The sequence below is a fragment of the Trematomus bernacchii genome, unplaced genomic scaffold, assembly GCF_902827165.1.
Source record: "Trematomus bernacchii unplaced genomic scaffold, fTreBer1.1, whole genome shotgun sequence".
Taxonomy (NCBI): Eukaryota; Metazoa; Chordata; class Actinopteri; order Perciformes; family Nototheniidae; genus Trematomus; species Trematomus bernacchii.
The window spans coordinates 37,176-51,303 of record NW_022987701.1 but is presented as its reverse complement, the minus strand read 5'-3'; the positions used below and the strand labels follow the sequence as shown (position 1 = coordinate 51,303).

The following is a 14,128-nucleotide window of genomic DNA, read 5'->3' as shown; positions in this document are numbered from 1 at the left end:
GTCAGGAAGGCCAAGCTCAATTTCAGTCGTGTTGTGTCCCACCAACCCTAGTTATTTGACCATCAGAAGAGTTCTCTGATTTATTGATGTAGATTTTCTCATCTATTAATTCACTATTTTTTCTAGTCTCCTAAAATGTATATGTATTTGTCGAAGTACAGAAGTGAAATGTCCAAATAACACAGAATGGGTGTCTGGGTTCAGATTTCACCCGGCATCTTTGCACTTTGTCAGCAGAGGGCAGCAAGAGCCATTCTGCACTTTATAATGAGCTTCTAGAAAAAGACAAGCAGTGGTCAAATAATGTTACTTAAGAATATTAAACATAACATACACTACAAGTGAACCATTACAAAAATATTCAATAAAATAAAAAAATACATAATTTTCTTTGTTTTTGTGAAACACAGTTATACGATGATTGCTGGGTAAAATATATGTTGAGACAGGCCGTTTCTCAATGTCGAGTATACCTGCTGCAGAGCCACTATTTCAAGTATACTACGTCAGAGTGGCGCCGAATGCTGGGCATTTAACATGCATTTAAACAGTCCTTCGGCGCCACTCGATGACGTAGTATACTTGAAATAGTGGCTCTGCAGCAGGTTTACTCGACATTGAGAAACAGCCAATGTCGTGTTTCTATTTAAAGGGGACCTATCATGCAAAATGCACTTTGTAGACATGTTTTTAAATATTTGTATATATATCTGAGACCCATAATATATGCCTAAATATAGCATGATAGGAAACCTTTAATGATGGGACAAGACAACCGGATGGTGTGTGTTTGGGCTTTATACAGCGTGCACCGGGCCCTCTGTAATGACCTAACACCACCCCTCAGTACCAGTAAAGGAGTAAACCTTCTTCTAAAATGCCCATTTCTTTAATCCCAGTCCTGGTTGTTGTCCTGAGGCCTGTACTACGAAGCTGGTTCAACCTAACCTGGATATGTTTGAGTTAGCCGGTTGGCCCAATCCAAAACATACGCGCTCTGGCTAAACTGTCCTACGACGCTGGATATCAAGTGGATCGCTCAAGCCAGCCGTGTCCCATCTAGTTAGGTGCGCGTTCACATGAAAGGGGTGGTATTTGGAGCATTCAACCAATCTCAAACACGGACAAGCGTACTGACAGCGCAGCGTCATACTTCCTGAATGAAAAGTGAACTTTAATATTAGTCAAATATGAAGAAGTTAAACTTTAAACATCCATGACTTAAACACTTTATCCAGGATAAAAGCCACATAGCTGCACCTGCAAGGTGAATACAGCTGGTAAAAGAAAAAGCGTTTGAATGCGTACATTAACAGGTTTATGATATCACTGCCCCGTCCAAGACACGATCTGACTTTAATTAGGAGAATTTGACTCGAGTGTTTCATCAACTTAATGTGTTGCTTAAAATAATACTTCTGCATACAGTATGTGACACTGTGAGTGTTGCACGGCCAGATACGGCTCAAGAAGCTGACTCAAATAAGGAAATATATGATACATTATGATGTGATATGATATAATGAACACATCGACGTCTGCACTCACAGTGCCGCGGACTGTACTTAATGTTACTCTGATCCGGTTACTTATGTCGTGGCAGATATTTAAGTAAGCTTTCTTAACGCTAATGTTATAATAGTCAGATTGCTCTGAAGATGGGAGGGGATATTCTATTAATTTTCACGGCCGTCTTTCCTGCAACGGCAGTTTTTCTGTATTTCCTCTATCCTGTAATATGACTTGATCGCTTTAAACTCCGCACACGGAGCTCTGATTGGTCAGCAGGCGGTGCTTTCACTGAGTTGATCTCTTAGCCTGCCACCTAACCTGCTCCGGAGCAGGTTTGCCGCTCAGCATAAGTTACCATGGAAATCTAGCCTGCTAAAAAGAGAACCAGCGTCGTAGGACCGGAAAGCCCGAGTTTTCCCTGAAGTCAGCCGGCTAAGCGAAAATCCAGCTTCGTAGTACAGGCCTCTGGTCTCATCCCAGGTACTTTGGTCCTGCAAAGTTTCCACGTCAACACACTTGCCGGTGACAGGTTTAGGGTGTGTTCTGTGGGCGCTTACATCTACCACCATCTCCTTCATCTTACCAGTGTTGCCTGTGGTGCCCCACAACACTGAACGAAAACATTATTCGTTTTTTGGTAAGATGAAAGGGAACTCTTTCTTATCTTTTTAGTATTTTTCATGCCCAAATAAAAAAACCTTATTCACCACAGCTGGGAACTCTGCTGGACAACACTGAAATCCAACACCCCTCTTCTGTGCTGTGATTCTATTTAATGAATTACTAAGACCATTATTTGTTGTGTTCTGTTTAGCAAGGATTGTTGCCTTTATGACTGGATGTCATTTGAAATATTATGGCGATACAGTACATGTGTAGTAAAACCAAAATGTCAATAGCCTATCGCTGCCGAAGTGTCAAAAGAATGATCAATGTTATCAAGATCATTATCTAACTTTAAACTAGATATTAGCCTGTTATAATACTTTTCATTTACTTGTATATACTCCATAAAAAACGATTTCCTTACACAATGAACTGAAATATTTGTATGGCAAACGTTTCCTTCATATCGAATGATTTGTGATGTGGTGCATGGAAAGCTCACTGCTGTTGGGGAGGTGCATTTGATTTTGTGACCAACGTTTCCATCTGTTAATCATTATTTGAAGATGAATTATTAACAGTGGCTTTCTGAGCCTCTGTGATTATGTTCAGGGAAACAGGCGTTCTTCATGATGGTGCACTTGAGGTGGAGCAGCATTGCCATGGCATCAGTGTTGTGTTGACACCGATGATATAAATAGCCAGCGATGACGTGTAGCGTTAGGAGGGAGTGTGCAGAGAGCAGCAAAAGCCATTTGGTTTTTTATTGATTTTCTAGAAAAAGACAGGCCAGTTGAAGGGCTGGGCTCTAACAGTAGGCTGCTGGGAATCAAAACTAACAACTGTTTTATTTTACTCAAGTTACTTTACCGAGTATTATAACCTGATGTTCTGAAGTCTTACATTGAAAGTCTTAATGTAACGAGGTGGAAAGTAACTAAGTACATTTACTCAAGTATTGTGCTTAAGTACTTTTTTGAGATATTTGTAATTGACTTGAGTATTTCCATTTAATCCACCTTTATACTTCTACTCCAATACATTTCAGAGGTGAATATCTCTCACAGTTACTATTTACATTGTACTCATAACACACAGTATTTGCTTATATGGTACAATGCAGTACTGTAGAGGTGGAAAAAGTACTCAGATCTTGTACTTGAGTAAAAGTAAAAGTACCAGAGTGTAGGAATACTCTGTTACAAGTAAAATTCCTGCAATCAAAATGTTACTCAAGTAAAAGTACAAAAGTATTATCATCAAAATATAGTTAAAGTACCAAAATTAAAAATAGTGATTGTGCAGATTGGCCAGTTTCAGAATAATATATATGATATGTTTTATAATGATTGATCATTAAAGCGTTCTCAAAGCTGGTAAAGGTGCAGCTAGTTTGAAGGACTTTGTATACTGCAGGGTAGCTTGTGAATTTACTCCAGGTGGAACTACAGTCTGATTTAACACTTGATTAGATTTCACAGCATTCATCAAAATCTGCAAAGTAACTAAAGGTATTAAATACATGTAGTACATGTCTGAACTGTAGTGGAGTAAAAGTACAAAGTAGCAAGAAATGGATATACTCAAGTAAAGTACTTAAGCACAGTACTTGAGTAAATGTACTCAGTGACTTTACACCACTGTGTACTCATATCTTAATTTGGTCCACATTGAGCAACTCCTGAAATGCTCTTACAAGTATAGAAACAGGATGAATAATAATAAGAAAATACTGTGTTGACACTATTGATATTAACAGCCTGCGGTGACGTGTTAGAAGGGAGTGTCAGGGGTCAATTATTTTCTAACTGCTGTTCAACATTGGTCTTGTGCAAAGTTTACAACTGGGTTTGCTAAAACATCTTAATCCTGATGTTGCAATCTTGCAGCAGAGTGTGTCACTTTCCTGTCTGGGAAACGAAACATACGGCACATTTTCACAGAAATAAAACTGAGCTGTCATCCTGCCAGGCTGATCTCTGCGCTGATAATGTTCCATTATTTCATTATGTTCAACAAATGGACAGTTTTAAAATGGTTTTATCTAATTACTTTTTTCATAGCATTATTTATTCCTATATAACTATCATGGGCCATGGTGCCCAGAAAAAAGCTCCACCACCAAGACGCACGCTTTCTAGTAGTCACTCTCTTTTTGTAATTGTTTTGTCTTAATGTAGTTATTTGTTGTTGCTTTGCATCCCTTTGTAGTTGTTGTCAGCCTCTTTGTAGGCATTTTGTATCTCTCTGTAGTTGTTATGTGTATCTTGTTAGATGTTTTGGTCAATTGTATATCATTTGATCTTGTAGTTCTTTTTTGTTTGTGGTTGTTGAGCCCCTCTGTGGTCGTTTTGCATCTCTCTGTAGTTGTTTAATCTCTTTGTGGTAATTTTGTGTATCTTTGTAGTGTTTTTTTGTATATTTGTTGTGTCTTGTTGAAGTTATTTATTGTCTGTTGGCGTTTTGCCCCTTTTTGTTGTTGTGTGCATCTCTTTGTAGTTGTTTTGGGACTCATGTAGTTATCTTGTGTGTCTTTGTAGTTCTTTTGTCAATTAGTAAATATTTTGGTAATTATTTTTGTCTGTGGTTGTCTTGCTCCTTTTTGTAGTTGTTTGCATTTCTTTGTAGTTGTGTTGTGCCTTTGTAGTGTGTCTCCTTATAGTTGTACCTTTTCAATTTTGTAATTGTTTTTTCTCATTTTAGTTATTTATTATCTGTTTTTGTTATGCCCCTTTTTGTCATGTGTGAATTTTGGTAGTTTTTGTGATCATGTTGTGTTTCTATTTAATTGTCTTGGCCATTAGCCGCTTTCACACCAAGTGCTTTGCCATACTTAGTTCCCAGCACTTAGTTCCCAGCACTTAGTTCCCCCATGGAACTAAGAGCCGATCGCGTTCACACCGGAATAAGTCCTTGAGGGAAGATTACGCAAATGAAGCCGCTGACGTCACTTCTTCTTCTTCTGCTTTGGGTTTACTGGCAGGCCGCAAACAACTTCACGGCGTATACTACCACCCGAAGTCCCCGGCCGGAAGTCCCCGGAGTTGGGGGAGTAAATCGCCAGAACGCCGACACCTCCTCATCACTCCACAGCTCTCATGTTTTTTTTTGTTGCCATACATTATTCTCTCTCCGTTGGTGCGCGGGGCTAATGCTAATGCTAATAATGCTAATGCCAGCAAATACAATGGCGGCTTCAAAAAACTTCAAAAAGTTCTCATGAACTAAGTTATCTTTTTGGTGTGAACGCAAAATCCCAGGAACTATCAGAACTAAACGGGAAAAGTACGGGGAAAAGTACTCCGGTGTGAAAGCGCCTAAGGTTATAATCATTGTGAATCTCTTAGTGTCTCATGTTTCTTTATGGTCATTATCATCTCTTCCTGCTTGGTTAAGTGCCTCTTTGAGTAAGATTATGCAGAGGAAGTCTACTATACTGATGTATAGTACATGTATACTATGTTTCAATGTTATCAGTGTGTAAGTAGCTTTATAGGTGTTGAGGTCAAAGGAAATGCACAGCTGTTTTTGTATTTTTTGCTCTATTTATAATTGGAGGGATGAAACAGTAAGATATAACCAGTGCTTGAATTGGGCCGGTACTCACCGGTATGCGGTACCGGCACTTCTGATTTTTACCCATATGGTACCGGCACTTCTTACTGAGTACCGGCAAGGTGCCGGTACTTAGCCGCATACTCGGCCGGCGGCACGTCATGACGCATGACAAGAAATATGCCCAGCGTAGATGCACCTAGATGCGTCATGCGTCATGAGATGCCGCCGGTTGTCGCCGGACAAGGAGCCGACTTCTAATACCGAAATGCTGTGCCTGTGTTAGAAATGTTGTCTGACGGGGAGTCTTCTCTGGTCGAGCCTCCTTCTCCAAGTTCTGTAGCACTAGCTCCCACAGAGCCTTCTCTCCCGTCTCTCATTGATTCCCTCTCTCCTTTCCTGCTGAAAGATGAGTGTACTCAGGGACGAGGAGTCATTTAACCAGCCGCCTGTAGGAGTCAGGCTTTACTTTCTTTTATATCCATAAAGAAAAAGTAAATCTGTTTACAGTTCTGTTTCATATGGATGTTGAGATGTATCCATATATCTCTTCATTTTGCTCTCAAAGTGCACCAGATGGATGAATTTAACTTCAATATTTAAAAAAAATCTTTCCGGGGGATCATGCCCCCAGACCCCTCTAGAGGGTGTCAGGTCCACTCCCCACTTATAAATGTAGCACTTTACCACTGCACCCCCTCTAATCTCAGATGCACCCTGAGTCATTTTGTTTAAGTCCAGTGATCCTTTCTAAAATATACAGTAAAGAGACAAACCCACCAGCATTATAGGATACTATGTGACTTTGAGCCAAATACTTGTTTTTGGGCTGTATAAATAAATTGACTTGAAACAGTTGTTGATTTAGAGTACTGGCACCTTTTTTATTCCAATTCAAGCACTGGATATAACTCAGAAGGAGGTTGTGTCATGCTTTAGTGTCTGATAAGACCTAAGTGACTTTATTTTACAACGTTATCTTACTTTACTATCCCTGCCCTTCTGTTAGACTTTAACACACCTCTGCTTTGACCTCTCAAGCACTAAGAAAGCGGGAATATCCTTGGTATTCAATATTCTGTATCAAGTATCGACTCAGCACAGGGTTATACTGCAGTTATTATCTTGGCTTTGATAAGGCACGCCACATCAGCTATTGTTAAAACTAAGAACACTTCCTCCTGTGGCTGCTATTACACCATCAAATCAAATATACCTTAACTGCAGATCCCTCAAAAAGCATTTAATCATGAATAAAACTAATCCTATCCTAAGGTGCTAATTTAGTTCCAGATTGTCCGTAGTCATTGTCTCTGGATGATCAAATTTGAATGTATCTCTTTTTCCATTGTGTCACCAAAATACATTTTTAAGTTTTATTTTTCAGGAAATTGAAAGAGCCACAAGATCTCAGGAGTTAAATATCCATGCAGTCATGAGCCATGATGGTCATCACATGCTCTTATATTGGCCAGCTATTTAGTAATATATACCAGTGATGTTGCCATTGCATTTTAAACACAAGATATAATTCATTTTGGAAAAATAACTTGTAGTGGAAATCCAATATTTATTGCTGCCAAATTGGTTTGTCCGAAAGAGAGGGGACATATTTTAAAACATGTTCAAAAACCCTTTTTTGTTTTTCAAACAGAGCTATTCAATGCTGTGAAAGTATAAAAAAGCTTTATCCAGGGAGAAATGTTCACATCCTGTATACAATTATGCACAGAAGCATTGAGGATCGAACCCCTCCTGGCAGTGGCGTAACAAGGTTGTGATTGGCCCCGATGCAAATATTGTTTTGGGCCCCCACCCAATCTCCAACCTCTCTTGTCCTTTCTCTTTTGAGCGCCGCTCTTGTGTGTTGGTTTGCTGTACATTATAAATGCAAGCTATTACATTTGTTATAATGCTACCGAACTTGCTGCTGCTAGCTACAGTACAGTACAGGTTGATTAAACGGTTCGCTCGTCACGCAAGGTATCACATGACATGAAAGGGAGCAAGGTCATTGGACAGACAAATTACAAATGAATTTAGGTTGCTTGGTTACTTTGAAGACTGCGTACACTAACATACGTGGACGTACTCAAGAATGACGCAGGAGCACAAAGTACCAATGAACTGGCCAGATGTATGGAGAACCGGGATGACTGGAAGCGACGATGGAAGGGAACAAAGAAGTGCAATTTAAATGTGACACAATATACATCCATATATCAATTTTTCTGCAGAAAACACATTTTTGCAATGATGAACCAGTATCTGAGTCGTGTTTATTTTACGACTGTCAAACTGTTCAAACTAATAATAATGTCACAAATGTACTGTAATAGTGTCATTACATATTTTAACCAGGATACACTGAATGTATCAAAAAGACAGTTGATTATATGATTAAATGACATACCTGCATGTAAAGCGAGCTGTGACTTTTATACCTAGGCCCTCTAACCCCACCCCCTTCCCTCGAAAAAAAAGAAGAGTTATTACGTCACAACGTATACTTCAGCGGAATATCAAAACAACGGCCCGGGGTGCAAAACGCATCAATGACAGCGACCCTCTACCACACAAAACAACACCATTTATATAAAGACCTATCATGACAGGGCACCCACAGCCAAGTAACAATTAGAAATGAATGAAGTCGGGACGGCGGCCCACATAGAAAATGACTTAGGCCTACCTTTGATGATCATATCACTAAAACACAAAGTCCATCCTCCTGTCCTTTTGGATGAAGCACTTGATGCAGCTGATCCTTTGCCACTCCAATGTATCTTTGTAACTCAATCTTGAAAATGACTCGGTTAATAATTTTGCAACGATGTCATCACTATCACTGACGTGAGCCATCATGAACGAACTTATGCTAATCATAAATGTATCGATCATAAATCTATCGATTAGATTTAATCTATCTATCGATTAGATTTATGATTCGAAAATTATAAAAGTACGGTAGACATGTGGATATATTTTAAATACAATTAAATCAATTTTTTTTTATGTTTTCAAATATTATTTTGTAGAATATCTTAGGCCCTCAGAGAGGGCCTAGAGGGCCCTGACGGCTCGCCACTGGTCAATACTGTATTTGTTTTTCTTATAATTTACATTACATTTTGTTGTTTAAAAGTAATCCTTTTCTCTAAACTGAACTATAGTTGCTATGCTCAAATTGAGCAGAAAGCTCAAAAAAAATTATGATTGAAATCAGCTATGCATGCAGTCATGGTGAAGTTACATGTTTAATGTGTGAGGGGTCCCTTGCAGTGTACAAACCAGAGAAGAATCACTTGAAACTGCAGATACTGGAGATTTAAAAAGTTATTGGAGAAGTGACATAAATGGGAATGATTTGCATTTGTATAATTATTTTCCCCCATCTTCTGCAGTAACTGATTAACCAACCTGTAGTGTAAAAGAATGTGAGGGGAGAGAAACTAGGAACTTTTGCATGTGCAATAAAGTTCGTGTTCGATTGGTTTTATATGATCGTCAATATAAATTCCGCTCCCCTTATCTCAGTCAGTCCTTCTATCTGTGACGTTTTTTATTCACCTTGACACTGGGTGTATGTGTTTGAAAAACGCTGACCAACTGAGGTTAGCCACTTCCACAGAGTGTACCTGGTACACTTTGATACACACATATGTGGCCACTTCCATTGTTCAACTTTTGGATTTTGGACATTTTGTTTCATCCATCACTGTTGTACACCGATGCCTTGGATGAAATCTGGGCATGGCGTTTTATTTACATTTCCTGATTATATCAGCTCTACTCATCTGCCTTTGTCCTGCTGATGGTAAGATTCATGACGTTTTCTACTTATAACATACCACACTTTGAAGAAATTAGGCCTTTTTCAGTCAACTATTGACTTCATCACCTGTTTGTCATTTCCACTCACGTGTAACATTTAGAAGTATATGAAATGGATTTCCCCATTAATGGTTGTTTCAGTGTTTGATGTGGTCAATGGGTAGAATACCTATTTAGTTTGTATCAAATGAAGTAACTTAAAATATGGGAGCCATTGGAATATGTCCTTTCACCAGGATTGCCATGTATTCATATTTTATTTGATAGCTGATAAGAAACCCAATTACAGTGTTTTAATTCCCGACAGAGCAGTTAAGTTGTCCGCTGTCACGTCAAACATCTCAGCTGGCACACATTTGTGGTCAAAGTCATCCTAGATGTTATCATACATGGCTGTAAATGGCCTAAAATGCCATTTAATCCCAGGTTTATCAGTTCTTATTTATATCTTAGTTGTTTTGCAAACATGGTGTGTGCCAAATGTAATGTAATACATCATCCAATCACCATGTCTGCATCACCCTGTGGTGAAATCTAGAAGGTCTTTGTATCCTGTGTGGCAACATTATTATTATTAAGTTACTATTAATAAAAATATGAAAATAAATGTCCTGTATAGAACAAATGTAATTTGGTACAGCTTTATTTCTTTAATCTTGATCATGTGCTTTGAGTTGCTTAAACAGAACCATAAAACATTAGTCATGTTTTTTATGGTTGACACAAGTGGATAGTGAAGAAAAATATAGCAAAGTATAATGTTAGACTACTTCTTCAAGCCTCAAAGTAACCTGTTAATTGTTCTAAGCAGCTCCAACACTTAAGCAGTTTAATACAAAAGCTCTGTAATAGACCTGCCTTTCATGAAAGTTAGTATGTTGAGTTTTTTCCGGACTTCATTTATCTTTATGGTGAGGTTGTAGTTTGCTATTTACTTTGCTGCTGTTGACTGTATTAGGTTATACAGTTAGGTGTGGTTTAGTAAACCCCATATTTGTAGTGGCTTTGTACAGTATATGAATATTGCATGCCAATGTCATGTGGTCTTTAAAACTAACTTTAAACATGCTTAATTTAGTATGTTAGTACTCCACCCAGTTGTTTCATACCATCCTGCATCTGAACAGATTGAACTTCAGTTCCATCGACTTTTTTTGTTAATGTTCTAATATTCCTAAAACCCTTACAGTTTGAATGAAACCAGTAGCTTTTTACTGCATATTCACATAACTCTTTAATTTATATGATGGTAATTATTAATCATTATTTAATCTTTTCTTGTTAACATGTGTGTCGTTATTTTAGCTTCTAAAGGCGCATTTCCACTACAGGGCCTCGCTCGGCCTCGCTCAGTATGGCTAGGCCTCGTTAGGCCTTCTTAGGCCTTGTTAGGACTGGCTCACTTTATGCTGCGTTTCCATTACAGTTTAGTAGCTGGGGCAGTAACTATAGTAACGCAGTGTAGGCGGAGCCGTGACGTCATCTTCAATGCGAAACACAAAACCAACATCAGCCGTTAGCTGTTAGCACTCAGAGCTCACAGCTCCTCATATCTATTCAGAAACTAGACAAAAGTTAAACAAGTACAAACCACAGACTGTCTGTGTCATGGTGAATACAGTCGCTGGTTTATTTATGTCTGTATAGGCCGTTGTTGTGAGTGTGGACGGTCGGAGCATTACAACGTTAGCTTAGCCGATCTCCATTCAGACAACACACATTTTAAAAGGTTTTTCGCCAGCCGTCTGTCTGCAGACTTGTCAAAGCATTAATTCATTCACTAACCGGTATCAGTATGTTGTTACTTCGGCATCATTTTGAAACGTGTATTACAATTAAATCACGGTCAAATATGTTCATTTTGTTGTAGTTGTAGCCCCCTTGTCCTTTTATTAGAGATGTGTCTGTTGTTTGTGTTTGTTTTTAGTGTCAGGATGGAAGCCTTGTCTTTTTCTCTGCAAACAGAATCTACCTACGGGTACAAATAAATAACCTGAACCTGAACCCCTTGCCAGCGATTCTCTCTCTAGTTTAGCATACTCAGCCCGACTGAGCCTGGTTGTTGGTCCGGAAAGAACCTCGATTTCATGGGGCCAGAAAAACTGTGAAATAGTACACAATAGCTACCCGCTAGCCGGAACTACGCCAAGTGGAAACGCAACCAAAAACGGGCCGGGCACGGCACACTTAAAGCGAGCTCTGCGCTGTAGTGGAAATGCGCCATAATACTACCTAATTTGGCAACTCACAGTAATGTAGTCTGAATTAGTGTTAATCACTAAGGAACTTATTACAGTGTTTTATTGGGTGTGTTGTGGATGGACCTCTAGCTAATTATTTACCACACAAAATCCACAGAGCTCCCTCTACTAACACTGTTTAAGTAAGTTAAACAGGACATATTTAGCTCATTTTAGGTTTATATATCCGTTTTGTGTCTATAACTGTTCAAAAGGCTCTTTATTTTTCTCATACTGCCTGTGCTGCAGCACCTCTTTTCACCCTCTGTCTGAAGCCAGAGCCCAGTCTGCTCTTTTTGGTTTGGTGGCCAACTCTGTTGTGATTGGTCAACCTCTTAGAGATGTCATGGCCCTTAGTCTATCAATAAGTAGGAGAGAAACTGGAAAGGAAAACACAAAAAAGCATATTAGGAACCCTTTAAGAAGTTATTGTGTAAGCTATTGTGTAAGCATATTTTATTGTTGTAGCCATTGAAGCTAATTTTAGTTATATATGATCCTACACTGTCACTCATAAGTATCCCTGATATGTCTTGGGTAAAATCAGAACATATTTTTGAAAAAGAAGTTGAAAACGTAATATTGTGGGAAAAAATATATATTAAGAGGTTTTAATGCTAAGTAGTCTAGATCTGTCTAAATTATGATAACCAGTGTCATACTTTTGAATTAATGAAGCGGTATATGTAGATACAAAAGCGGAATCACTGGGAAGTGATCCGGGTATAATCAATTTCAAATGACATACTTAGGAAGGAGTTTTCAAGCTCTCAGTGTTTTGGGATTGTTCTGTCACCACCAGCCTTCTAATTCTTAGTTTTCGTTTCTCCCACCATGCCTTATTTCTTAATTGGAAAAGAAAAGGATGGTGTAGAATTGCTGGCAGAAAATTATGAATAAATAATATTTTCTAACCATCATGACTTCATGCTTGAACATACATGAAACACTATGTGTAATACTTCATGAACAATGACAAATGTAGATAAATGGACAGCATTGCGTGTAGGAACGAGATGTTAATAAATGCAACAACTAATTATGTTTCATATATGATTTCTGAGCTATAAATTATGTTTGTGTCTTGTTGATAGGTAAGTCTGCAGTGAAAAGGATATCGGAACCAACTACTCAAACAAAATCAGTAACATCTGAGCCTGTGAAGACCAAATTACAGCTTGAACTACCTTCTCCCAATGACATAGTAACAACTGAAACTGGGGGGAATATAATGGCAGTGGACCAAACAAGTTCAGCTGACACAGTCACCTCTGAGCCTGTTGGTGCCACCTTAGTATCTGAACAAACCAGTCAAACAGATTCAGTAACATCGGACCAAGCAGAGTCCACGTCATCCCCTGACCAAACCAATCCCACTGACACAGTAACCTCAGAACATGAAGAGACAACAATTGCATCTGAACCAACTTCTCTGACTGAACCAGAAACATCTGATCCTGCCGTGACCACATCACAACCTGAACAAACCAGTCAAACTGAATCAGTAACATCTTACCCGGCAGAGACCACGTCAGCACCTGAGCAAACCAATCCCACTGACATGGTAACCTCTGATTCTGGCCAGTCAACCATGTCACCTGACCTTACAGGTTCTACAGACACAGTCACCTCTGAGCCTGCTGGTACCACCTTGGTATCGGAATCAAGCGGTCAGACTGAATCAGTAACATCTGACCCAGCGGAGACCACGACAGTACCTGAGCAAACCAATCCTACTGACAAAGTCACTTCTGAGCCTGTTGGTATCACCTTGGTATCTGATCAAACCAGTCAAACAGATTCAGTAACATCTGACCCAGCAGAGACTACATCACCACCTGATCAAACCAATCCCACTGACACAGTAACATCAGATTCTGGCCAGTCAACCATGTCACCTGACCTCACAGGTCCTACAGACTCAGTCACCTCTGAGCTTGCTCGTACAACCTTGGCATCAGAATCAACCGATCCAACTGAATCAGTAACATCTGAGCAAACCAATCCTACTGACATAGTCACTTCTGAGCCTGTTGGTACTACCTTGGTATCTGATCAGACCAGTCAAAGAGATTCAACAACATCTGACCCAGCAGATACCACATCAGCATATGAGCAAACCAATCCCACTGACATAGTAACTTCAGATTCTGACAAGACAACCATATCACCTGAACTCACAGGTCCTACAGACACAGTAACCTCTGAGCCTGCTGGTACCACCTTGGTATCAGAATCAACTGATTCAACTGAATCAATAACACCTGAGACGGCAGAAACCACGTCAGCACCTGATCAAACCAATCCCACTGACATGGTAACCTCTGATTCTGGCCTGTCAACCATGTCACCTGACCTCACAGGTCCTACAGATACAGTAA

At 39.3% G+C, this 14,128-nt stretch overlaps 1 protein-coding gene across 1 annotated transcript; it reads left to right on the top strand.

Annotated features, from left to right (window-relative positions):
- Positions 1–9,339: 9,339 nt before the first annotated feature.
- Positions 9,340–14,128, top strand: LOC117490086 (cell surface glycoprotein 1-like). The gene is made up of 3 exons (XM_034139675.1): positions 9,340–9,490; positions 12,842–14,064; positions 14,111–14,128. The coding sequence occupies exons 1-3, from the start codon at positions 9,427–9,429 to the stop codon at positions 14,126–14,128; spliced, it is 1,305 nt and encodes a 434-aa protein (XP_033995566.1). The 5' UTR covers positions 9,340–9,426.

Coding starts and splice junctions, on each gene's coding strand:
- LOC117490086 (XM_034139675.1), top strand. CDS start 9,427: ATGGCGTTTTATTTACATTTCCTGATTATATCAGCTCTACTCATCTGC. Junction 9,491..12,841: donor CTGCCTTTGTCCTGCTGATG/GTAAGATTCATG, acceptor TCTTGTTGATAG/GTAAGTCTGCAGTGAAAAGG.